Genomic DNA, 25,192 nt, shown 5'->3' with positions numbered 1-25,192 from the left:
AAAAATGAAATGTCTATGCACAAGTGTAAATCGAATACCGCGAGACTAAACAAAATATGAATAAAATTACATAAACCTTAAAAAGAAAAAAATGCTGTCATTGCAAAATTATAGAGATAATGCACCCAAGACCAAGAAAACTTTTTGATCGAATTGCATCCATTTCAATTGAATCCACCAATGGCTCTCAGGCCAAATTGGACATACACGGAAGAACAACACCAAGATGTGATTATGGGATTTCCCTCTAAACTGCCTGAGAAGCAGGCTTCCTAGGGCAGTACCTAAGTTGTCGATACAGCATATTTTTTTGTCAGTATTTGGAGAGATGCTCGTTGGTGTTGCAGCAGAAACGCTGAGCGGAACGGTATCGGCTCTCAGGTTGTATGTCAGCACCGGAGTTTTACCAGCGGAATGTGAAAATACTTCAAAATATTGTAATGATTTTGACAAATTATTTGATATATTTAACTCGTGCGTAGTTCCTTAGTAGATTAATAAGATAAATAATGACGTTTTCCACTTCTTTTGTATTTTTATTTTGGAACATAGCTTAAGCCCTCTGTGGAAGCACAGTAGATTGACGTGGTTCATTCGTATTGCGTCTGTCAGGGAACTTTTCAAGGATTGGGAGAATTATGAAATTACTGAGCTCCACACAAGACTGCTTAACCAGGATTGCCTGGAAATTTTGAAATGAAACATGCTAACGATAACTATCCCGATCCACTGGGTTTCCAATCAGTACAAAAATCGGTAGTCGTTAACCCCTTAGCGTACGATTTAATTTTCAAAAGAACGGACCAAATGCAAACGCTTCGATGGGTCACGCATAGAGTAATTTTACTACTCTGCTAAACGTCTAAGCGCCTTGTGATATGTAAGTGTACCACGAGAGAGATTCGATGTTGTACGTTTTGGCACAATCATCTTAAATCTAGTGAGACTCGATGTTGTACGTGAAAGGATTAACCCGATGTTGGCAATAAGTAAAAAAAAAAACAAATTGTGAACAGTACTGGAACATAAATCTACTTAGCCTTGCCGATTTTTCACGACTGCGATTTCACAAATTGTAACAACAGTGGTGCAACGACAACTCGAACGAAATTTTTGTGAATCAAGAATTGGAAGAATATGATGAATCACAGTTACACATAATCTTTAAACTGCAGGCTGGATAGCTTTTACCATAGCGCATAGCGAATGTGCATCAAAAGTAAGAGCAGACAGTGAGAATAAACTATGAAACGAATTGCATATGGTGAAACCAGGACCTTTGAATAAGTAAACTAGTCAGCAGCTAGTATAAATGATCACATCTCTAACCACATTTTTGGAATTTTATTTTCCAAAGTTACTTAAAAAAAGTACTGTAAGCCTAAAGCTACAATTAACGCAAAGCTTTACAGAACAACACAAATTCAATATGCGATGTGACAGCTGTTACATGAACGTAGTAGATCGATACATGAACACAGGGCCCGAAATCTTCGAAGGTGAAAAATGAAGACCGACTCTACTCTCAGTACCTTCGCTTCGACAAGGACTGCTTCGGCAGTCGCCAAGAAGATAGGAAGTTCACATATTAGGTATACCAGTCAGTTACTCAAATGGTACAAAACTAAACGTTAAAAGAGGACATATAATTACATATTTGCAAAAAAAAAAGCATTATTTTCATCAATTGAAAAAAAAATTAAGGGGTTGTATCTAGGACACGGCCGCATATTTTCGACGTAGAACTAGGCAATTATATTATGCCATCCACTTGTTTACCACTTAGAATATTATTTTAGAATGCATCGAAATTTTTGTAATAGATTATGTTCTTCGTTACAAATAAATTTAATAAACGTCCCTTTACATTTGGTATGATGCCTAGGACTACCAAAATATGTGAACGAAGAAATTGTCAAACGATCATTGTATTTTACATTTCCCTCTGAAATTATTGCACATCTCATGTACACATCTCAATGTGCACATCTCACCAAAAAATACGACATGCATGTGTTTGAAAAGCGGATTCCCCCAGGCACATTAATTGTGAAGTCCGTGTTAGGGAAACACAGCTCAGTGGGAAAAATATCCCCGACTTACATGTTTGACAAAAAGAAGGTCTTGTATTATAGAGACATTAAACATTTGCAGTTCATTCGTCTCTAGTTTTGACAAAGCGAATTCCCCCAGATACATTGATTATGAAGTCCGTGTTAGGGAAACAGCTCGATGGGAACAAAATACCCCCGACTTGCATGTATATTTGCAAAGCGGATTTCCACAGGTACATCGATTTAGAAGTCTGTGTTGAGGAAACAGTAAATCGGGCCAATCAACCCTTGGCAGTTAGGGCGTTTAGATAACGCTTGAAATTTTACAGTTATTCAATTCTTCATCTCATAAAAACTATGGATGGGTTATACCTATGATATAACCGCAGGGTTGACGTAGGACTGCCGTTGGCTTAGTAATCAATTGTATTTCTTCTATTAGCAATAACGTAATATTGGGTACGATATTGCCGCTCGCAGAGTTATCTTTTGTGTGTATTGATTAAACTAGTGAATGAATGAAATTGTTTACAAATTCAATTGCAAACAAATCCCAATTTAAGCCAATTCATGCATTATGGTAATAGTTATCGCGGTAAATAGTTATCAACATTTTTCCTAATCATCAAACGATATGCGTAGAAGTTCAGTGGCGACATGAAGAGATATTTTCCAGTGCAGTCTTGAATAATCGAGCCAAAGCGTTGCATTTGTACCCACTTTTGTAGACCGTGATAGCAAAACGAATTCCAGAGTGTAAAAATGCTTGGGGGTATAAAAAAAATGCCGACTTGAATGTATCTGCAATGTTGATTTTCCCAACTTCTTGGTTTCGGAATCTGTAACATTCCGGTTTGCAAAAATGCAAGCTAGTACAAAAGTAACCGCAGCTTGTATCTATTTTACAATGCCGATTTCCCCAGGCTTCATGATTTTGTAGTCTGTGTTAGGGAAACATTCCGATTTCCAGATTGCCATACAAATGAAACAAAAAATTTCTGCATTACTCGAGAATTAATCAAGCAAATGTAACCAAATTTTGCATGTGGAGGTTTTAAGGTGCAATACATGAGTCTATGGTGGTTAGATACTCCTCCCCCCTCTCTTAGGTGGGGCTGCCATACAAATGAAACACAAAATCCTGCATAACTCGGGAATTAATCAAACAAATGAACCCAAATTTGGCATGTGAAGGTTTTAGGGTGCAATAAACCCCCCTTTCTAAGGGGGAGCTGCCATACAAATGAAAGACATATTTCTGCATAATCCGAAAACTGATCAAGCAAATGGAGCCAAATTTAACATGCGAATGTTAGAGGAAACGTTTCCATGGTGAATAGATACTCCTCCCCTCTTTCTGAGGGGGTGGGGGACTGCCATACAAATGAAACATACATTTCTGCATAATTCAAGAACTAATTAAGCAAACTGAACCAAATTTGGTATGTGGAGGTTTTAGCGGGCGAGAAACATTTCTAAAGTGGTTCAACACTCCTCTCACCTTTCAAGGGGGGGAAATGTTCCTATGATGGTATGGCACCCCTCTATCCTCTGGAATGAAGAGCGGGTCCCATAAAAATATTACACATATTTCAACCAAAAATATTCCAACCAAACATGACAATTGAAAATTTTCAGAAAACTCTAAAGGAAAAAGGGAAAATTCGGAAAATTAAATTCCCATATGTTCTACAATTACATAGTGACAAGTGCTGTTAGTTCATTTGATGTTTGCGCTAGCGAAATTGATATTTGTTCGAAACTGGAAATGGATTTTAATGTTATGAAACGCACTCCTATATCTTCTTCTATCTTTACCAAAAAAAAAGAATCGCCGGATGTGTTGATAAGAGCAGTACTCGAGGAAGCAATCGTCCGATTTAGGGCTGTCTTCATTTTATCGTATTTTCTGTATAAAGCATTTATTCCATGTACTGGAGAAACATGTTATTTGCAAGTGGTTGAAAAATCTTGAACGAGAATTGTGTCTGAAAATAATCTGACATTATAATAATGAGTTTTGTTAGAAATACTAAAGCGGTTCATTGATTGATCGATTAGAAGATCAATCAATGAACAGTTCTGCGATTGGACCCATGAACTTGCTCATAGTAAGGAAAACGTTAATGTTTGAAGGTATTGATAACCAAAAACAAATGTTGGGCGGGACGAAGTTTGCCGGGTCAGCTAGTTATAGATAAAAATAGCATTGTTTCCTTCGTTACCACGTTGTCCGGAACATTGTTTGTAATAACTTTATAGCCCTGTAAGATCGCGACTACTCAAGCTATCATAATCTGATTTACGTGGGTATACCCTTTCGATCTTTTAAATCAACAACCATTTAAATTCATTTATTGCATTTTTAAATAACCAAACAACATACTCGATATTATGACATCCTGGACCACAATTACACAAATTGTTAGTAGTGAGACCTACACGATAAAAACATGAATTGAGCACAAATGGATTAGACAACACACAATATAATATAAAATTAATGCCTATTCTCGGTAAATGGAGAATAATTCATTTTACGTATCAACTCATATTATGAGCAAACGCCCGATTTTGAGCAAAAAGATTGCTCGTTCCGTCGATGAGGAAGCGAATGGATAGTGCAATCGAAAAAAAACATACCCAATGAAATCGTTAAATTGTAAACTTTTTTTACTATATTCACTGTTAATGTTTCAAGCAAAGGAAATTGTGGATAAAATTCCTGTCTAATAATATATAACACAACATATGTCGCAATAACCATTTTGAGTAATATGCGTTTGAAAACTCTTAATAAATCGTTACATTTTTCGTAGAGTAACCCCCCTATATAGAAATCAAAGACATAGTCCTATGTCAAAATAACATTTTATTAATTGTGATAGACGCGTAGAAATATTTACTATCAATTGATGCAAACATCTTTCCGATCTGTTAAGAAATGTTCGAGTTATAAGCATTCGAAACACCAACAAATGTATGGGAAAAAAGGAAGTTCTTCCAGTTTTCATGAATTTAAACGGTTTAGAGATTAGCGAATTGTGATGTATAGCATATCAAACAAATCTTAAAGAATTTCCGATTCAATTGGTACGCAAATCATGAGAATTCGTTCACAGTGAAAATAGCTATTAACGTTAACTTTATTTCATACAACCTGACCTGTTTTCTGATTTGGCACCCTTCTCAAAAGATGTAGTTCTACGTCAAAAACAGAACATGTCACAAACTAAAATGTTTCATTGTTTCTTTGATTTTTTCTTATATCAGAATTAGTATTCTAATGTCTATTGTTCCTGTATTTTAGAGGTGCTTTATGGAAGTTTATCTAATGTCCACAATTGTAAAAAATAACCTAATTAGGGTGCTGAAAATTCAATCTTCTTAAACTAGGACGCAAAAGAAAAACTTTTCGTCTCAATACAGGTCAATCAAATTCTTTTGTCAAATGCATTTCACATAAGAAAAAAAAACATGAATTTGTACTTTTAGCTGTTTGAATGAGAAAAAAAAATTCAAACAATATAACTCTAGCGTTGAGAAGCATAAAAACTTAACATTTGACGAGGAGTAGAATTGAATTGTAATTATGTTTAGACAACCTCAACACCGCCCCAATTTATGTTGAAATGTCAGTTGATCCTTTATGATTTTGAACCCTAGCATTAATTTATGAAAAAATATAGTTCGTTCGTTTTTATCCGATTATTTTTACTTTTTATAAAAATACTTTTCTTATGTACTTATTATAATATATATTATTATGAGAAAAGGAACATAGTAAAAACAAAATCGGTGACGTCACAGATTTTGATTATGTTAGAAATCTTCCCACCTTTCATTTTCCATCTCTTTTATTTTCACCAACGTGGTTTGACATATACTACAGGTGTGCTAGATTTTTTGTATCGTACATGAAAATCACTCACACAGGTGAAATAGCATGCAGAATCACGGCATTTTGTTCATAAAATCTAACAAATTCATAAATTTTGTTGATTCGGGCTCGTTTCTCAGGTTATTTTTTCTCACAGAATTGAACTCGAGGAAAAAACTAACTATAAAGTCATTTACCGTGTTTTAATTCAGAAAACACGGGAATTTTGCTCATCCAAAATGTCGAACAAATAGATGCTTCCCCTAGGAATTGAATAACATAAAGTTACATGAACGATTCAAGTTTATGAATCGCTGCTGATGATTTCTATTATGATACGGAGTGCGAAATGAAAATATAGAGGAATATGTACGGATCAACAACATTTCATTGATAAAACATATGAAAAGTTTTCCTCGAATTTAAACAAAACATATCGGATGACATGCTGTTAGGTGTCAAAAAGAGAGTAAACTGAAACACTAAGAAGTTGTGAAGTCTACGAATATGATCAGATGCTCAATGATGCATTGCGCCATCAGAGTACTATCAGGTAATTCGTTCTGTTTGTTAAGATTGGTCTGTGTTGTCCTTTTTGGATATTGGAAGCAACGGTGTCATGCGTCCATCAATGTTTCAATGACAGAGCTATTGTTTATGGACGCTGTCAACAAACCAGCTCATCATGATGAACAGCTATTCAGCTCAGTTGTCAGTGTCGACGTCCGGTGGCGACTTTCAATTTGGGTCCCAAACTCGATAGCGTAATCTTTATCAGATTAGAAGACACGAACCCAGTTTTAAAATGTTAAAACTAGTATGAAATTTTTCACAACATGTTTTTAAATTACTTGAAACACGTATTTCTGACTCTTATTTAACCATTTGTCTATACATTTCCGACATTCTTACTGAGACTTTTCATTATAATAAAAAGTTGTCGTCAAAAACAATTTTCTTATGAGATTTTTTCATCGTCTGCAAACAAAATGTTTTTCATTTAAATAGAATACTAATTTGATACACAGAAGTTGATTTTCATTCATAATTTTAATTTTAAAAACGTGTTCATTCTGCCTGAAAGTCAATTATTACTTTTGGCGCCCCCTAAACTAGTAAACAAAGGTCAATGTCGTCAACGCAAATATAAGGGTGCTCATACACTGTTTGACCGAAGCCAAATATTTGACTATTTTTGACAGATGAAATTTGATCAACGTGTACTGGTCACATATATTCGTCACAAAACACAACGAATAAATATTTAGTACTTGTTTGCTTAAACTTTCTTAGACTAATTTGTCAAAGCATGTAGGGTAACACGGGGTGATTTGGACCACCCCTTTATCTCAAAAATTACGTCTCAACTTGGATTTTTTATAATGTCATTTTCTTCTATTGTTGAACCGTGTGTACCTAAAGTAAAAAAACTTTGGTAAAGCTTCACAAGTAGAGGGAAACGGTAGCATATACACAGCAAGCACTTTGATCGTAAAAAAATGTGAGTTTTCCGATAGTGGTTTTAAGGTTTTTCCTGCTAAGTAAACAAACTTTTCGTATATTGTGCAGTAAAGTTCTGGTCGCCTACAGAAGAGGAACAATTTGATGTATGTATAAATGAAATCAATTGCATTTTAATTTTTGCGTGTTGTGTGGGGTGACATGGACATGTTCTGTGGGGTGAACTGGTCCTACAGGTTTGAGACTTTTCTTTGGTCTAATTGATTCAAGATGCCGCTGAATTACAAAAAGAGGATGGACAGACAACGTTGGAAGAAGAAGGAGCTTGAAAGAGCAACGCAGACTATCAAGAACGGATTTTCTTTGACCAAACATCAAAAGTGTTTGAAAATGCTCGAACTACAGTGAAAAAATCCATACAGAATTCGAGATTGTCTCAATCCAATTTTTCTGGTCTGGAATCTGGCAAAAACACCTGGTATCGATTCTAGAACACTGTTACTGATTGTAACATTATTCCAAAATACTTTACATAAACATAAGTATGTTTTTTTCGATGAAACACACACTGGACCAAATCACCCCGCATCAAATTTTAATGTCCAAAAATCATCTCTTTTATTTTATGATATATTTGGTAGATTGAAGCTTTATATAATGATTAAACATTATTTATTGAGAGAAAACAAGTGTAGCTCAATATACAATGTGACATTTTTTATTTAGACCGTATTGGTTTGGAAATATTAGGCGATTTGCTTAGGTGGTCCAAATTCCCCCCTTTTTCCCTACTGACGTATATTAAATATTTCAGTAATTTTTTTTTTGTTTTTTTGATGTTTGGCAGTGTTCGCCACTGTTGATAATTGAAAAGTGGCAAGTGGCAAATAAAACTATCAAAAGGGATGCCAGATCTTTTTTATTGTAATTTAATTCAATCTTACCCAAATCAGTGAAAATCTGTGTAATATGTATTTTCTATCTAAATTGTTCAGCTGAGTTTGTCATTGTTTCTATTTTATCAATTAAAACAAAGTTTCTATTATTAATCAATTAATTTTAGGCATGAGGCGGGATCATGAATTCGTTGGAGTTTGGTGTGCTATCATGCTGTGGAATGAATTTGTTCTAAGTACTGAGCCTTTGGCCGGAGGATGCGACGATAAAAGATGTTAAAATGAGTAACAATTTTCTGCAGATGTTCGTCACGATTGAAGAAGATGGCTTGCTTGAGTTAATCATATTTGAAAATGATGCCCTAAAACGGTTTAATATTTTGCTGCTCAATCTAGCGATCAAATATGCGTTCCAAAATGTTCAAAAACCCTTCATTTCCACTAGAATTATTTCCAAATTCTAATCTCGTTCTCGTTTGCGAATTTTTCCGACACACATTTCGATTCATACTGGTACTCGCTTTTTTTTCAACATACCACTTATCACAAAGTATAATAAAAAGAATGCTATCTGACGTCCGAATCTGTACTCTAACGAGAAATCATGCGACTATGCTTCTCAGATACGTTAATGCCGTTGGATACCTAAGATTCTTTCATACAAACATTCGAGTTTTGATAGTAATCAAACTATCAATGAATTACAATCCTATACGATCGAAAATATATTTTGTTTTATTAACTGCAAATTTCAAACATCTTTAAAAATATATTTGTGTTACAATCCTGCAAGAAACTAATAAAACAAGCACGAGCATTTTAAAACTCTCTATTATGAAACACCTTCTAAAAAGGGCATTAACTTAATCACAAAAAAAAACTTCGGAAAAGAAAGAAAGGAACCATCACTATCTTAATCCTTCGCGGCAGCCTCTTCTTGTGCAGATTTCTCGTGGTATTCCTTGTGCCAGTCAAGGTTCATTTTCTGGACGGATTCACCCCGCTCCTGGGCCTGTTTACCCAAAAAGATCATCACAATGCAGCCTTCTGATGTTGCAACCATTATATAGTTAGAGATTTTGATGCGCACTTGTTTCCGACAGCGTTCCATGACATCTTGGCTGCAAACAAAAAACATGTTTATGAAATTTACAAAGGTTCAAGTTGATTGTAAAGTCACGCTTTTTGACCCGCTTACTCACCCAGATGCTGCTGTTACAAGATTGTTTTTTTGTTTTTTGATCTATTTTTTTCAATTATCATAGCTGCAGTGGCCAGAGCTACTGTGCATTTATAAATATGTTCTACTTTGAAATATGACAGCGGACGCAAACAAAATAATATTCGACTTGACAAACAGTGTACTATGCATACCATTCATTCCAAATAGCTGTATTTCGTCAAACAGTTTTTTGTCAAATTTTGGACAAAAACAAATACGTGTAATTATGGCTGACAAATATTTTTGCCAAACATGAAATTTGTAATAACTATTTGACCTTCGGTCAAACAGTGTACGGCCACCTTAACAGTTGAAACGACGAGGAGCAAATAAAACTGAACTGATGTCATAACACGAAGAGCGAGAGGCGGTCAGTTCATTTGAGTTTTATAGCTCACACACTCTCTGCAATTATACAGCTCTTTTCCCTCCTGCATCATATTCAAAGTGAGCTGAAGAGCTGTTTGTTTTTTTTGCGAGCTGTCCCGTGTCAACTCACTTCAAAGAGTCGATTCTTCGGAACAACTCATGAGCGAATGACACATGTCTAGTTTTAAGTCAGTCGTATCAGACTGCAGTAGAGAAACGTTGGTAAATCATATTTTTTATTGTGAATACATATATGGAAAAAAATATGTGAGATCGTGTAAAACACATATTTCTACATCAAATATGAGGCTTTTTAAGAATGAACTGCGTGGTTAACGATTTTCGATGCCAGAAGGAGCAGTTGACGCGTTTAAAATGCATGTTGAGGTAGAACTTCCGGAGTGCTTGAGCAAATGCAGAAGTGTATGACGTCAATGAAGCCAATGACGAATTATCGTGCTATATTTTCTCACTAGTAGACACATTTAGGTAGTGGCCCTCGTCTATTGCTACAGTTGATACAGCAAGCAAAGATGGATCGAAAATCTTTGTTTCCTCAATTTCTCCAAGTTTCAGTTTCTCATATTTCTAGTAGCAACCTCTATATCTGAATTCAACAAATAGGTGCATCGTATTTTCATACAAAGCTCACAAGTATTTCCGACGACAAGCACATCCTCAAAAATGGTGTCGTCGAACAGAAACAGCGTAACACCATTAAATTTCGCTAATTGTTTATTAATTCCCACGAATACATTTATGCACGGTGTGAATTGGTTTGGCACTGTTGCTCACGTGCTAACTCCTGCACGAAGCAGCATGGCTGTGTCGCTATAAAACATAATGAACTGCTGCTCATCACAGCGGCTGCAACACGGTGACTCTAACCGCCACTATCGACCCCGCCGGTAGTCAGTCAGCCAGGATCTGCATTTATGCATCAAAAATCATTCCAAAACCCCCCCGCTGCCCCATTCACAACATGATGGAGGCATAAACGCCGGTCAATAATCCGCCTATTGATAGGTGCGGGAGACGTTTAGCTTCCCAAACCAGATTGGGGGAGGACCATCACTATCGCCACCGCTGGCTCGCTTCTGACCCGCAACGATGATGACAATCAACCAACGCTTGGAGGTAAGCTAGTGACATGTGTGAAGCTTGCGATAGGCATCAATGAACTGACATGTGTTCGAGTTTCATTTCACTCGCGACGCTGCAAACCGGCCAAACAGGACGCGGACGCGGTCGTGATAATTAGCCAATGGTTTATGATTGATCAGCTCAATTTACATATTTACGTAGAAGTCGAGTGAGGCGAAAAAATGCTATTTTTGCCGTCGCTGTTTCATTTGCCATTCTTCGGTGTGGTCCATCCCTTGGAATGGGGGTTAAAAAAACCTTTCGCCATGAACACACATACACACACACACACACACAACTGAAAGATGCAAAAAAAATCCGAAGCGAGGCTTAATTTAAAAGCATAATGCATAATAATAACGCTGGGAAAGCCAATTTCAATATCATTATTGGGGAAGCGGCGGAGACACGAAGCCGATCCCGTATACTGCTGCTACATTTTTGCACGTCTGAGTCCGATATATAGGTAGAACCGGTGCTCAGAAATGCACTTGTGCACTCTCGGACCGCACGGCTTTTCGTCTTGCTCGCGCGCGTGGCGTTCAGATTGCCCAAAATTGCAGTGACCCTCCCCGCGCGAAACCCCCACCGGAAGTGAAAGCTAGAGAAGCAGCAACAAAGTGAAAGCATTGGCACATTAGCAATTAAAACGATGCTTGGGATTTCAGTCGCAATGTGACAATCAATATGAAATAAAATGTCGATTACCGTCCATCACCTTGCATTAATAATGCGAATAAATTGAGCCCGATTCGGTGCACAGAGGGTATACGACGGCGAGGGGGGGGGGGGGAAGCATTTTAGTTTAATCGAAAAAGATCAACCAATTCAGATCGAGCTTGGGAGTGCCGAAAAATGATTGTCCAGCAGGAGCGGATTGTTCGCTCTGTTCCCCACGAAGGAATGTGAATATGATATAAAGTGGACCCATATAATATCTTACCATATATTAGTCATTTTAATTCTAACGAGAATGTCTACATCACAAACAATTACTGTAAGGCACGAATTGTTACATTTCTCTCCATCAATTGTTTACCTTTCGGATTATGTTGTTTCTCCCCCCTCGAAATCGTCACTTCGCCGCTCCTTTTTACCCCCGGTTCTTGTCTCTTCCTCCAGTTTGATGCCTTCATAATACAGCGACACAATCGAGTGCTTCCGGCAGAATGCCCACCACCACCGGAAACCGCCCTTGTCACCAAATCTGAACCGCTCCGCCTGTGCCCGATAGACGTCGAATCGGGCCAGAAATTCCAGTATACTTTTGAGCGACTTTTTCGTCTTCTTGCTGAACGGTGAGGTTGAAGTGTCACAGCAGAACTCCAAGACGGCTGCTTCCTCGGCCGGGCTTAGAAGCAGCTCCTCCAGGATCGCCATCCGATGGGTTTTGCCAAGAATGTTGTCGTACAGGGTTCCCTTGGGGATGTTGTACTGGGCGGATGCTTGCGTGAAGCGCAACCGCTGCGTCACGACCGCTGTGATGGCCTCCTGCAGTTGACTCCAGCTCCAAGCGGGGACTTTCTGCTTCGCACGAGATTCTGTTGCCAAGAAAACAAAAGTAACAAAAAAGTTAGTGATGCCAGGTTATAAGGTTTGGCTTTCTGAACTAACATACCACTGAGAGAACCCCAATCACCATTGAATGATATCTGTAAAAAAAAAATGTAAAGATGAAATTCAGCGTTACGGCTACGGAACTAACGGTGAGAATGAAGAAATTAGGATATCACAGGGGTTAATCTCCCGGTTAGAATAGGAGACAACGCAGTTTAAAAAATAAGTTTCATTTTGACGTAGGATTACGTCTTTCGGGAACATTTTGGGGTACAAATTGAAAATCGAAAATCGAGCACATCGTGAAAATTGTCCAATTTCAAACGTTTATTGCTCAGTCATTTCATGGTGGATTGATGAAATTTTTGCATCAATCGAATTCGGCACTCCATAAAAAAAATTATATTGAAGAAAATAATATATGTCATGAAAGTAACTATCGAACAATTGAAAAATCTCAACCCCTATCCTAACGGAATTACCCTCTTTTGATTGGTCGAAATTGACGACACATGCGGCGATTCCCTAACAGAAACATCAAAACCAAGCTGCCCGGGTGAAATCGGCATTGCAAATATATCGAAGGTGTATTTTGATATTGCAAGTAAGGTGAGTGATATAATTAATTCCTGCAAAAAAAATTTTAATTTGGAACTTTAATGTTGGTTGCTTCGTGAAATTTCATATCAATTACCAACCGTGTATTGTGAAGAATATAGTAGGTGTAAAATTATATATGGTAGCAGTTGTGTTAAAAATGACTTGATATATGAAACGTTTTATTTCAATTTTCATGAATAAAAACCAAGGTGTGTTCCGCTCGAGAATGGGTCGTTTGGTTTAAGGTGTCTGTTTTGTTTTGTTCATTTTCGCCGAAGGAAAGTTTATACGGCGAGAAAAAATGGAAAAGTGAAGAAATATTAGAAAAAGTGATCTCCCATATGCTCTACATAGAGTATTGTGTAAGTGTTATTAGTCCAATTAAAATTAGCATTGGGTTGAATAAACACTCAGAAAGTAAAAATTATAAAAGAAAACCTTTGTTACTTTTCCATATTAAAGTAACAAGTTTTCACTGATGAGAAAAATTGATACCATACATCCATACATAACACAGGAGCCAGCTCGTCTAGGATCACAGAGGGCGGTTTTCATCATATCTCGTTCCACTTCGGTATCTTTTATCTGATACGCACCATCCGACGACTGTTTACCATCCTTCTATCATCACCACTCGATAAACACGGTTGAAGTGAACAAACATTACTGAACAACCAAACAAAACGACCCTTTTCAGGGCCATCACACCATTATCAAAGAGTTTACCGTTACCGTTTACCGTTACCGTTTTCCAATATACCAAAAATAAACAGATAGCCTAACGGAATTCTACGTCAATTATGCGGTCGTGTCTCGGAGACAACCCTCCTGTGATTTTTTTCCAGTTAATTTTTCCGGAAGATTACAGAAACATTCATCAGTTCAATTTCGATTTGATTCTGTCCTGATTCCCTTCCTTTTTTCATTTTCTCCATATGATGGTGGCTAATGATCGTTGTTTTGAATTCATCAATGGGTTAATCATTCGATAATGATTACTTGACATCACTATGCCCAATAATATTTTTTGAACGATTAATACGCAACGCAACGAGTAAAATGATAATGTTTTGTTTTTTGCAGTTTTTGCCAATTGATCCTTTCACTGAATAAATCGCTTCTATTCGTTCAAATATGATCTTACAAAAATCATTTTCCCCAGTGGCATTCTTTTGCTTTTACGTGCTACAAATCACGAAACAAAACAGAACGAGACAACTCTGCTTCGGTTCGCACTTCATGACACACGAACCAACAAACCAATACCGCGTCATGTACGGTTTCGGTGCAGGAAGTTTATTTTCTTCTTTGCCTTTAACATATAGGGGAAAAGGGGGGAATTTGGACCACCTAAGCAAATTGCCTAATATTTCCAAACCAATACGGTCTAAATAAAAAATGTCACATTGTATTCTGAGCTACACTTGTTTTCTCTCAATAAATAATGTTTAATCATTATATGAAGCTTCAATCTACGAAATATATCATAAAATAAAAGAGATGATTTTTGGACATTAAAATTTGGTGCGGGTGATTTGGACCGTCTATGGGGTGATTTGGTCCAGTGTTTGTTTTATCGAAAAAAACATACTTATGTTTATGTAAAGTATTTTGGGATTATGTTACAATCAGTAACAATGTTTTGTCCAAACTTGAAATTTGAAAGAAATTAACTTTTTTGATAGGAATCTCCGAACGTTTGTAACGTTTTATTTTAATAACCAACATTCAATTACATATGCATCGAGTGAACAACTTTCCAACGCACGATGTTTCAAAACACACCGAAAACTCCACAAAATAATTTTATTACGTTTTCATAGCAGCTTGCAACTGCTCGAATTCTCATTTCGCCACTCTAAAAATCATTCCTATCCAATCGCACTCACCTTGATCAATTCGATCGAATCCGGCTTTCAGCAGGCTTAATTAAGTGCCTTTTTGAATATTACACCTTCAAGTTTTATTCGCTTGCATGCCCTCGAGAACTCACTCGATGGACATACAAATTATTACAAAGTACGAACTCTCGATTCCCCCACCCCCTGCTTCGTATATTAGTCTTTTCACGTGCCTGGACTAACTTTTTCGATTGGAAACAAAAAGTACCCATCGACCGAGAGAGAGAAAACCTCTGTCGATTTTTGATATGCACTATTCATGTGCATCCGCATTCGGGTGAAGGCCTCGTGTACGCTGCGATTTACTTTATTTTTAGCAGCATTGGGATTTAATGGAGTAATATGTGATGAGTGGAGCATGCGACCGCGCACACATCGGTACAGAAACATACTCCGCAGCAAATGCAACAACAAGGATGAAAACTAGGTTTTCAGGCGCAATTTACTTCATACTTTTAATTGAATCGGATGAATCTGGGCACATGAGTCGAAGAAAGCAGAAGAGGGGGAGCGTTCACATGGACCGATACGTCCTGTAGCGTTGTAATCGTATTTTATTCAGAGTTTAGTTTTTTTCTAAAAAAAACTAGTCCCGGTAGAACTTTGTTGCCGAATGTGGGTTTGCAAAAAATGATTGATTTAGCGAGCGGAGTATAATTTTGATAAATCGAGGTGAAGTTCGATTCCGAAAGCGCGTATTGCTTAGGAACGGAAAATGATCAGAAGGACAATATCTTCAATTTTTTAACATAGTTTACAAAGTCGTCTGGAGCTGGAAAATGGGATACTTTAAATTAATTATGCTGGCCATCAGCTTCATGAGGAACTTACGTCGAAGCTTTCTTTACTTCTTCATTGATAACAAATTTTCCTAATTATTTCAACATCAGTTGATGAAATTTGTCAGCACGAATAAAAATACAGTTACGTTTGGTGTGCAACTCAATATTTTTCCTAGAAAGTTCATTTTTTTTCCTTTCATTTGCTGTAGGAAGATAACAGACAAACAGCTATACTTTGTAGAATCGGCAAAAATCAGAGAGAAAATATTGAGTTGCCCGAAATGTAATTTTTCATTACAAATAAAATACAATATTTTTGTACATAGAATAAACGCATAAAGAATGGGTGCACATCATTTAAAAGCTTTAACTCTCGAATTTTAAAATGTTCCACGAACATTTTTTTTTCTTAGTGTGTGTAGATGTAGTGGACAAAACATCGGGAAAAAATTTAAAAAAATATTCTTAGAAAAATTTTCAGAAGTAATACAATTTTTTGCCAACCAATTTAATATTATTTTCCACCCTTTTCCAAAAATGACTTTTTGCAAGAATTCATAACATTTGAACCAGTGAACCGATTTAGATGATCGACATATTAAATTGGACCTTATTTGAATAGTATCACATTTGTGGGAAGATTGGATTCTAGTCGCATATGTCCCGTCTATTCACATAGGAATATTGAACGGAGACTTAAAACATGTTAAATTTGCAAAACAATAACACAAAAACGAGAAATAACACCTCTCTGATTTTCAGATATTTTATGTAAAAAACCGCAGCTTGCAAGAATAAATATAGCGCCCTCTAGTCCAAAGTCATGAAAACGATAAAAAAAACGGCTACAGTCAATAATTACCAAAATAAAATCCATTTTTTTACAAGCTCAATATCTATATATATTTAGCGTGCAAACTATTATCGGAGCTTTTTGGATAAGGAATGATGTGATCCGATCGAGTTGCGAACTAAGACTATTGTTTCTTTATTAAAATTTCTGTAGAATACAATTGGGAAAGGGGAAATAATTGTTGTGTTGTTTCTCATCTCGTCGATGGGATGCTGGCAGTTGCGCTTATTTCGAACATGAGAAAGTAATGCAACTTTTCTCGAGGCCAGTGATATAAACAGAATCGTTTCTTTTGAGAATAACGCAAAATAATGAGTAGTGTTAATATTCCTAGTAGTTTCAAGCCACCAATATGTGGCTCTGTATGCGTGCTATGGTATTCGCTTGTTTAGCGCTTGGTTTACGTTGTTCGAACGATGCCTAGAGGTGCAATTCCACTGAGGCAATACTAAATAACATGTAGCATGATATTTGATACTTGCATGTGTTGTCATTGTTGTTGTTTCCTCGTGGTGCCAACGATATATTGATGTAGTTATGAGATGTTGAATAATGGTGCTGATTCAACATGTATATAATCGACTGTAGCCGAGTCTATGTCAACTGCGAAAAGGGCCACCGGAATTGCGTTCGACGTAAATTTTCAATGCATTGACATGAAATTAATTGCGACATATGATTAGCTAGTGTATTGTTCTGCGAGAGCAAGAATGAATCATCAATCAATTATCGTCAACTGATTCTACAATGAAAAAACATTTAAGAGATTATTCTTCTAAGCAGTTGTTTCTTAAATTTCACAGCACTATAGAATAATATCCGAAGGTATAAACAAGCGACTTATATGAAATAAACGCGTAGTTCTACGTCAACAATGCGGTTGTATCTTTGACACAACCTCCTATATTTTTTTTTCTTCAGTTTTGCTTCAAGCAATACATATAACCATAAATTTAAACCCCCATACTCTGTTTTTAATCGCGATTTTAGTGGTTTTGTACAAACAATATTCAAATAATTTCACCGTCGGTCGTTTTTCAATCAGAACGAATTTAATTATGTCAGATGGCGCTAGATTGAACTTTCATCCACACATTCGCAAGTAACCTCATCTCGACTAAAGCCATGCGTATCCCCGGCGAGCTGGAAGTATTTTAAAATGAGCACAACGAATTATTGGAATACTTCAACTCACACATGCTCGGTTTACAAAATGACAATCACGCTATTGTCATCAATTTTGAAAAAACACCTACTGGAGAGCACATGTCTGGATGCAATGCCCAAGCGTTACTAGAACCATACAAGCCGACTGCACAGTGACGCGAGAAATTGTGATTCGAAGGAAAAACAATAATCTGGAATTCATTGCAGAGGCACGTCGTCCATACGTCTCTCTCCATGTTCTTCAATAGCACTAGCGTTCCCAACGTTCGTCTTCTCATCGTAGTATTACTTGCATCATTTTTAGTAGTACTTAGTTGAGATTTCTATAACAAATAATACGCCTTGTATGTATTCCGAGTGGCAAGCTCTAGAATGTGTGTGACCACAATGTAAGTTGGAAGAAATATCTTTGACGAAAAATGCCCGACCGTTCTGAAAGAACAAGATGAACATAGCACAAACATTACCTATTCATCATGAACATCATTACTCATTTTGAAATAACATATATGAATAGCCTTATCAGGCGAATAAAACAAAGGAGTGCGCTCGATGAATTTTATATGTATCGTATGATGTCTTTATATGACTTATATGATGTCGTGAGCTGTGCCAACAATTCATAGTCGACATGTACGCGAAGGTAGAAGGCGAACGACCGGATTCCTACTACTTAATCAACATGAGTGTCAAAATTATTGGAAGTCAACATTATGGGGAGTTTGCATTTTGTAATCCATTCGACTCAAATCGAATCGAGTTGTACAAACGTGGCATCCTTGCGATGCAATTCGACGTAGACGTCATTGAGCTCCGTTTTTCCATTTCTGTGAAGCAAAAATGCAAAATGGATATTCGGGAGGAGTAACACGCTTTTAAAACATTTTTTTTTTAACATTAATTCTACATATCAAATGTGTGTTCGATGTGAAAAAGCAACGGCTGCAATTGGGAAAAAATATTGAACGAAAATTGTGTCTGACGATGATTTCATGTTATGGATCATCATATCAATAAATAAATACTGATTCTGGTGGGTAATCATTTACAAATATCAACAACGCAGACATTGAATGTGAAAATCGTTGAGTAGTACAATTTTCGCCTCAGCCTGAGCAAAGCATTCAATTTTCATATCAACGTTAAGTTCTGCAGATCGGTGAAGAGCAATTAAAGCGACATAAATATATAATCTTTTTTCTCTTTACATTTCGCTTTTAAGAGATCAAACATAGCAGTTACGTTAATGAAATATATTGCAGCGAGTTCACCACGCGTTAGCCACAGATTAGATGCGGCCTTGTCGACGTGTGGCCGGTCCAGTTGATGGGGATGGGCACCATGCACTGCCTTCTGCTTCCAAGCTGCAATCTTCTCCTCCACTGTCTGCAGATTGCAGTTTAGTTGGTACTCCGCTTGCGTCAAGTGCAGAGCGCTCTATCCTCTGTCAGCGCTGCAGACAGCCCGGTATAGCGCGTTTTGGTTGGCGCGTTCTGCGAAGTATTCGCGCAGTTGTCGTACCTGGGCAACACACAGTGCAGAAATGTCGACGATTCCAAGTCCCCCTTCTATGCGTGGTAGTGAAACTCTCTCCAGTGCCGATTGAGGATGGTGCATTCCGGCCTCTTTGGATGCTTTCCTCATCCTCCTCTCAAGGTCCTCTAGGTCAGTTTTGCTCCATTTGACTACACCAAAACTGAAGGTCAGCAAGGGAACCGCGAATGTGTTGATCGCGCACCTTGTTCCCCGCGTTGAGGAAAGTCCTCAGGACACAGTTCACTCGACTCAAGAACTTGTCTCGCAGCTCCGTCTTGATGTCGGCGTGGCGAATCCCGGTGAGTTGTCGGAATCCAAGATATTTATAGGATTCGCCACGAACCATGTCTCTTATAAACTCGCCGTCATAGACCTCGTAGCCTCCGGATTCGGTAAGTTGTCCTTTCAGCAGGTGGACACAGCGACACTTGTCGAGGCCGAACTCCATACAGATGTCCCTGATTATTTCTTCGACAACCCGGATAGCTACACCTAGACGCTGACGTGAATCAGCGTAGACCTTGAGATCGTCCATGTAAAAGGTATGGGTCACTTCTTCGTGGGCGCCGTCGCCATACCTTATTTTATAGCCATGACCGTTTCTATTGAGCGTCCTACTGAGGGGGTTCAGTGCTAGACAAAACCAAAGCGGGCTGAAAGAGTCGTCTTGGAATATCCCCCTCTTTATCTGCAGCGTTCTAGACTGCAACACATTTTCCCCATCACTGAGGTGCAGAGACGTACTCCACTGCCTCATCGCATGCTGCAGGAACCTAACGACGACGGGATCAATTTTGTAGAGCTCCAATACCCGGACGAGAAACGAGTGAGGTATGGAGTCATAAGCCTTCCTGTATTCGATATAGGCCATGCTTAGGTTCCGCTGGTTATAAACCGCCTGGCCGACTATGGCTGCGTCGATGATGGCCTGGTCTTTGCAGCCATGCGTATTTTTTCTGCATCCTTTCTGCTCTTCTGCGATGATATGGTGTTGTTCGCAGTGGGCAGAAACTTTGGCGGTTATGATGCTGCTTAATATCTTGTACAGACTCGATAGGCACGTTATCGGTCTGTACTTTGATGGGTTCAATGTGTTGCTGTCTTTCGGGAGAAGGAATGTGACGCCACGGGTGGCGAATTCAGGGAGGTTGTGTGGGTCACGTAGCACCTTGTTGAAGCACTCAGCTATCTTTTGATGTGTGACGGTCAGCTTCTTGTGCCAGAAGTTCTGAGCACCATCGGGGCCCGGTGCTGCACAGTTCCTCAGGTACCGCGAGGCTTCGCGGACATCGTTCTCTTCGACGATGATAGCTGGCATCTCTCCAATTTCACCACAACTCTCCTCCTCCCGTCTTAACCACATTTGCCCTTCGCGATGTTGTACTGGGATTTCCCAAATACCAGCCCAGAAGTTCGTCACATCGCTAATATCTGGCAAACCTTCGCGGTAGTCGGGCTTCTCGTCGCTAATGTGGTCGTAGAACGCTTTTTCGTTATCTCTGAACATCCGATTTTGTTCCTGGCGCTTTGCAGAGTCAGAGTAACGTTTCAGCCGTTTAGTTAGGACGCTCAATTGCTGTACCAGTGTGTCGAGTTTTTCCGTCAGCTGGTGAGCTCCCAGCTGGCGAAGTTCAGTAGGCCGCACGATCACAGCAACTTGGCGACATAATTTCGCCGATCTGCTGCCTCTTTTGTACACCATCAGTCTTCCAATTGCGGCGCGCTTGTTTAGGATCCGTTGCTCCAATCTCATTCGCCATGGCGGCTCACGCCTTTCACGAAGATGTTGGAGCAGTCTGCCTCTTGGCCTTATACGGTATCCTAAACTTTTGGCGGTCGCCACAGCAGCACAGTAAACTTTCAGTTGCAGCTCCTCCATGTTCTCAGCATCAACCAAGTGCAGCGGAAGAACGTGCTCGTTCATGAGCTTTACTGCACTTGTCAGCCTGCGGGAATGCTGCAACTTCGGGATCCTGGGGCGCGACAATGGGTCTGTGTCGCGGAACTGTGAGATCGCCTCGTCGTAGTGGAAAACCAGATCGCGTAGTAGTTGTTGATCTGGCTGTGGGTCTTCCGGCTCAGGGGGTTGTTGTACTGTGGCCTCCACTGGTGCTGATCCGCATGCCCCACTCGCGAATGAAATGCTCAGCCGTAGTGAACTTCGTCTCGATACATCGCTTGCTCTGTTCGTTCTGGAGCTTAGTTCTCTCTGCACCTGCTGCTTGATCTCGTCGATTTGCGTTTGGGAGAGCATGTTGTTGCGTACTATCGCTCTACGCCTCGCGTTCATCGCGTTCTGATCAAGCCTCCCGACGAACTCTGGATACGCTTCCTCGAACATTGCGAGTATTCGAGGGCGACCGCGTCTCCAAAGCAGTGCAGATGTAATAGGCGCGAATCACGAATTCATTCATTTCGTGTGTCCACATGATCCGGCGCCTAGTGGTACCCACAAGTGTGGACGACTGTCGTCTGGCAGTCGCAACACGTCTCGTAGGCGCAGCGTTTCTTGGGTGATGTCGATGGCTGCTGTTTCCGTGTGGCGGTAGCTCTTCGGGTTGAACCCGGCTGGTGGCCCGCTCTTGCACCTCGCCCTCCAGCCGCTGGCCGCTCGCTCTTACGCCCGTGCCAGGACCAGCTCTAGTTCGGGGACCCTCCTCGGGTGATCGCATTCTTATTAATCTTCGTGATCGTAGCTCCATTTTATTGGGTGTATCTCCTTTGCCCGAGAGACAGCGGGTTGGCTAGGCCTCCATGACCCGGGAGGCCTTCCCCGGGAGAGATATAGCGCTCTGACTCGCTCGCACCCCCTCCACTTAGCCACTTTCGACACCCGTTCTCGGAGCCAAGACCAGGTGTGTGTTTCCAGTTCACGCCCGATCTAAAAATGTCGTCATATGATCTTCGTGGAGGCGTGAGATAGGAACATTTGAGACCAACGGGCAGGCTCCTACCCTTCAATTAAATAAAAATTAAAGTCAATTTCACATGAATTACAATAAGCTTCTAATTCGTAGGTCATCTTTAGTTCTCAATGAGTGCAAATAACCCATTCGAGGTGGTTTTAACCAAGGTACGTCATGTTGTAGTGTGTATCTCGTTCTACGCAGGAATACTACTCGTTTAAAATCTTCAAATCACTTATACTGCTTGTCAGCTGCTTCTACTATTCGTACGATCACTCCTCATAAGTTCTTGATAGGGCTTTGATCTGGTAAACAAGCTGACTAGTCCAGAGTTTGAAGTTCATATTCATCAAACCATGCCATGACTTTTCGCATTTCATGAATTGATGCCAAATTACCCAATTATCACATTGTTTTTGATGTAAAAACAGCGGTAAATGATTCATTTCATTTCATTTTCCTGGGTAACGATTTTAAGTTTTCCTCCAAGACTTGGACGTAGGATTCACCAGTTATCTTTACATCGATATTGACAATATTGCCCACTCCGTTCCAGGGAACACAGCCCCGCAAAAGCAGTGATCCTACTTCGTGTTGCTTGAGTAAATCTGGATAACAAACGCTCAAACTTCAGGCAACGAGTTCGCTGACGATTCTTTGTGTTTTTAAGTTCAAACTTACTCACATCGATCCAAACAAACTTTTTCCAAAAGTCAGTCGGGCGAGAAGCAAAATCTAAGGGCTTTTTGATGTTGGCTTTCCGTTATGATGGCTTTTTCTTTTTGAAGAAGCTCTATAGACCTTGTAACGTTTTTCTGAAGTCAAGATTTAAAAAAAAATTATCGCTGAAAATTAAAAAAAAACGACAACAACGACATCTATTAGGGGTCCAGCTTTCCTCAGGTATCCATTATCGATAACCACGGTAGCTCATATTCGCTTTCACTTCGGAAACGATCAGTTACCGAATTTCCACCGACGTTTGGCCCATCGCCTAAGCATCAAATAAATATACTTGATATAATCTAATATTTCATAGTTCGGAAATATCTTATGTTTCTACCTTTTCCACGATACCGAAAACGGAGCTTGACAAACAAACAACACAATGTTTTGGCAAATATTTCGACGAGATCGAATGAATCAGCCTTGTTTTTTTTTTATTTTCCGACAGCAAATCGACAGTGTTTCAGACGAAATTTGTTATCGCGTTAATATGCGTGAATAAGCAGTGTTTAAATAAGTCCCAATCGTTTGACTCAATAGATTTGCCATTTCAAACATACACATCGGACAACACTAAACACAACTTTTTAAGGGTTGAAGGCAGAGAAGAGAAGTGGAACTTGAGAGAAAAAAGTGGCAACGATTTGTGGCAAGAAAATGTAAACAGTGAAAAAATTGACAGATGATTTACGCTCTAAAAATTGAACATATTGTTAAGATGTCTCTAAGAGGGTGGGAGACTTCATATATAAGATGGGAGGTTCGTATATAATGTTAGCATCATCATAATAAACACGGTGAATGGGATAGAAATTATGAACTGAAAATTGAATAAAATATACATATAAACGCTGAAACGCTGTGGACAAATATTATAATGCATTTTCATCGGCTTATGTATAATGCTTTTTCAAAATAAACCCATATGTATTGTAATCATAACTTGCTGTGCTATTCATAACAACATTTTTGGTCGTATTCCACCAATGATGACAAATGTGTAATTTACGAATGAAGCTTCGCCATAGAAACTGAACTGAAAAAATTAAAATGTGGTGAGAGCATCAGTTGAAATATTTTAAAGCATTCTCATCGGAATAAATTGAATGATACAATAATTATACGACTAAATAATGTATGTACGCTTAAAAAACAACATTAAAATATGATTTCTGAATAAATTTCTTTTTTTTCAGTTTCGAACACACCCCGTAAAAAGCCATTTTTTTAAATACCCTCTGTTGGTATTGTATCTAGAATTTACAAGGTAATGAAACGTTAACGTCAATTAGTTGCTAGTAATCAGCTTTTTAGCTGCCGGGAAATTAACACCAAACTATATTTTTTAGTATCATATATATTCCATGCCAATTATTGTTCGTAATTGTTCTTTATAGTTTTCATTCAAGGGCGCTCGTTTTTAAATTATGATTTTTCAAATTTAACCGATGGTTCAAAAAATCATTTTTCTCCTTTTTTCCAAAAATTACGTTTTTAAAAAATTCATAACTTTTAATCTACTGATCCGATTCAGATAATCGACATAGTTAATTCAAGTCAATAATTTCACACTGGCAAAAAAAATTTTTTTATTCATAAAAAACAGATACAATTATTAATCACGAAAAGAAAATTATTTTTTTTGCAAGTGCAATATTTTTCCAAAAAATTCTAGGCTTTAATTTGATATATCTATCATCTGAATCGCTCTAGCAGTTCAAATGTTATGAATTTTTGAGAATAGGAAAAAGGGGAAGAAATTAATATTCCGAACTATCGGTTAACTTTAAAAAATTATAACTCAAAAAAGAAAAAAAGAATATATCTAATTTTGAGTTAAAAATCCTCAGTTTTCAAGAAAAAATATAGAAAAATACAGCGCCGTTGGTCCCGAAACCATGTAAACTATAAAAACGGATACAATCAAGAATTACAAAAAAATATTCAAATTTCTTGCAAGTTTGATATTTTTTCCAAAAAAGACTAGCTAATTAACTTCAATTTGATGTATCGATAATCCGAATCGGCTTAGGGGTTCAAAAGTTAAGAGTTTTTGATATAAGTCATTTTTGGGAAAAGGTGAAAAAAATCGAATCACCCCAGCAAACATTAAATCGTATAACTTTTCACATGATAAGT

At 38.3% G+C, this 25,192-nt stretch overlaps 1 protein-coding gene across 5 annotated transcripts in view; it reads right to left on the bottom strand.

The window, feature by feature from the left end:
- The window catches only part of LOC129769980 (uncharacterized), a 200,881-nt gene that overhangs the window by 65,629 nt on the left and 110,060 nt on the right, over positions 1-25,192 (bottom strand). For 3 of the 5 annotated variants that reach the window (XM_055772529.1, XM_055772527.1, XM_055772530.1), the window contains 3 exons: positions 12,644-12,677; positions 12,065-12,566; positions 8,904-9,412 (listed from right to left, as the gene is read on the bottom strand). In XM_055772529.1, coding sequence (XP_055628504.1) covers positions 12,073-12,566; positions 12,644-12,677 — 528 coding nt within the window. In that variant the 3' untranslated portion in view covers positions 8,904-9,412; positions 12,065-12,072. Of the gene's footprint in view, positions 1-8,903; positions 9,413-12,064; positions 12,567-12,643; positions 12,678-25,192 lie in introns of those variants that run through there. The other 2 variants (XM_055772532.1, XM_055772528.1) reach the window with 2 other exon arrangements.

The sequence above is a fragment of the Toxorhynchites rutilus genome, chromosome 2, assembly GCF_029784135.1.
Source record: "Toxorhynchites rutilus septentrionalis strain SRP chromosome 2, ASM2978413v1, whole genome shotgun sequence".
In the NCBI taxonomy this organism is placed as follows: Eukaryota; Metazoa; Arthropoda; class Insecta; order Diptera; family Culicidae; genus Toxorhynchites; species Toxorhynchites rutilus.
Note: the sequence above shows the minus strand (reverse complement) of the source record. Positions and strands in the feature narration are given on the sequence as shown.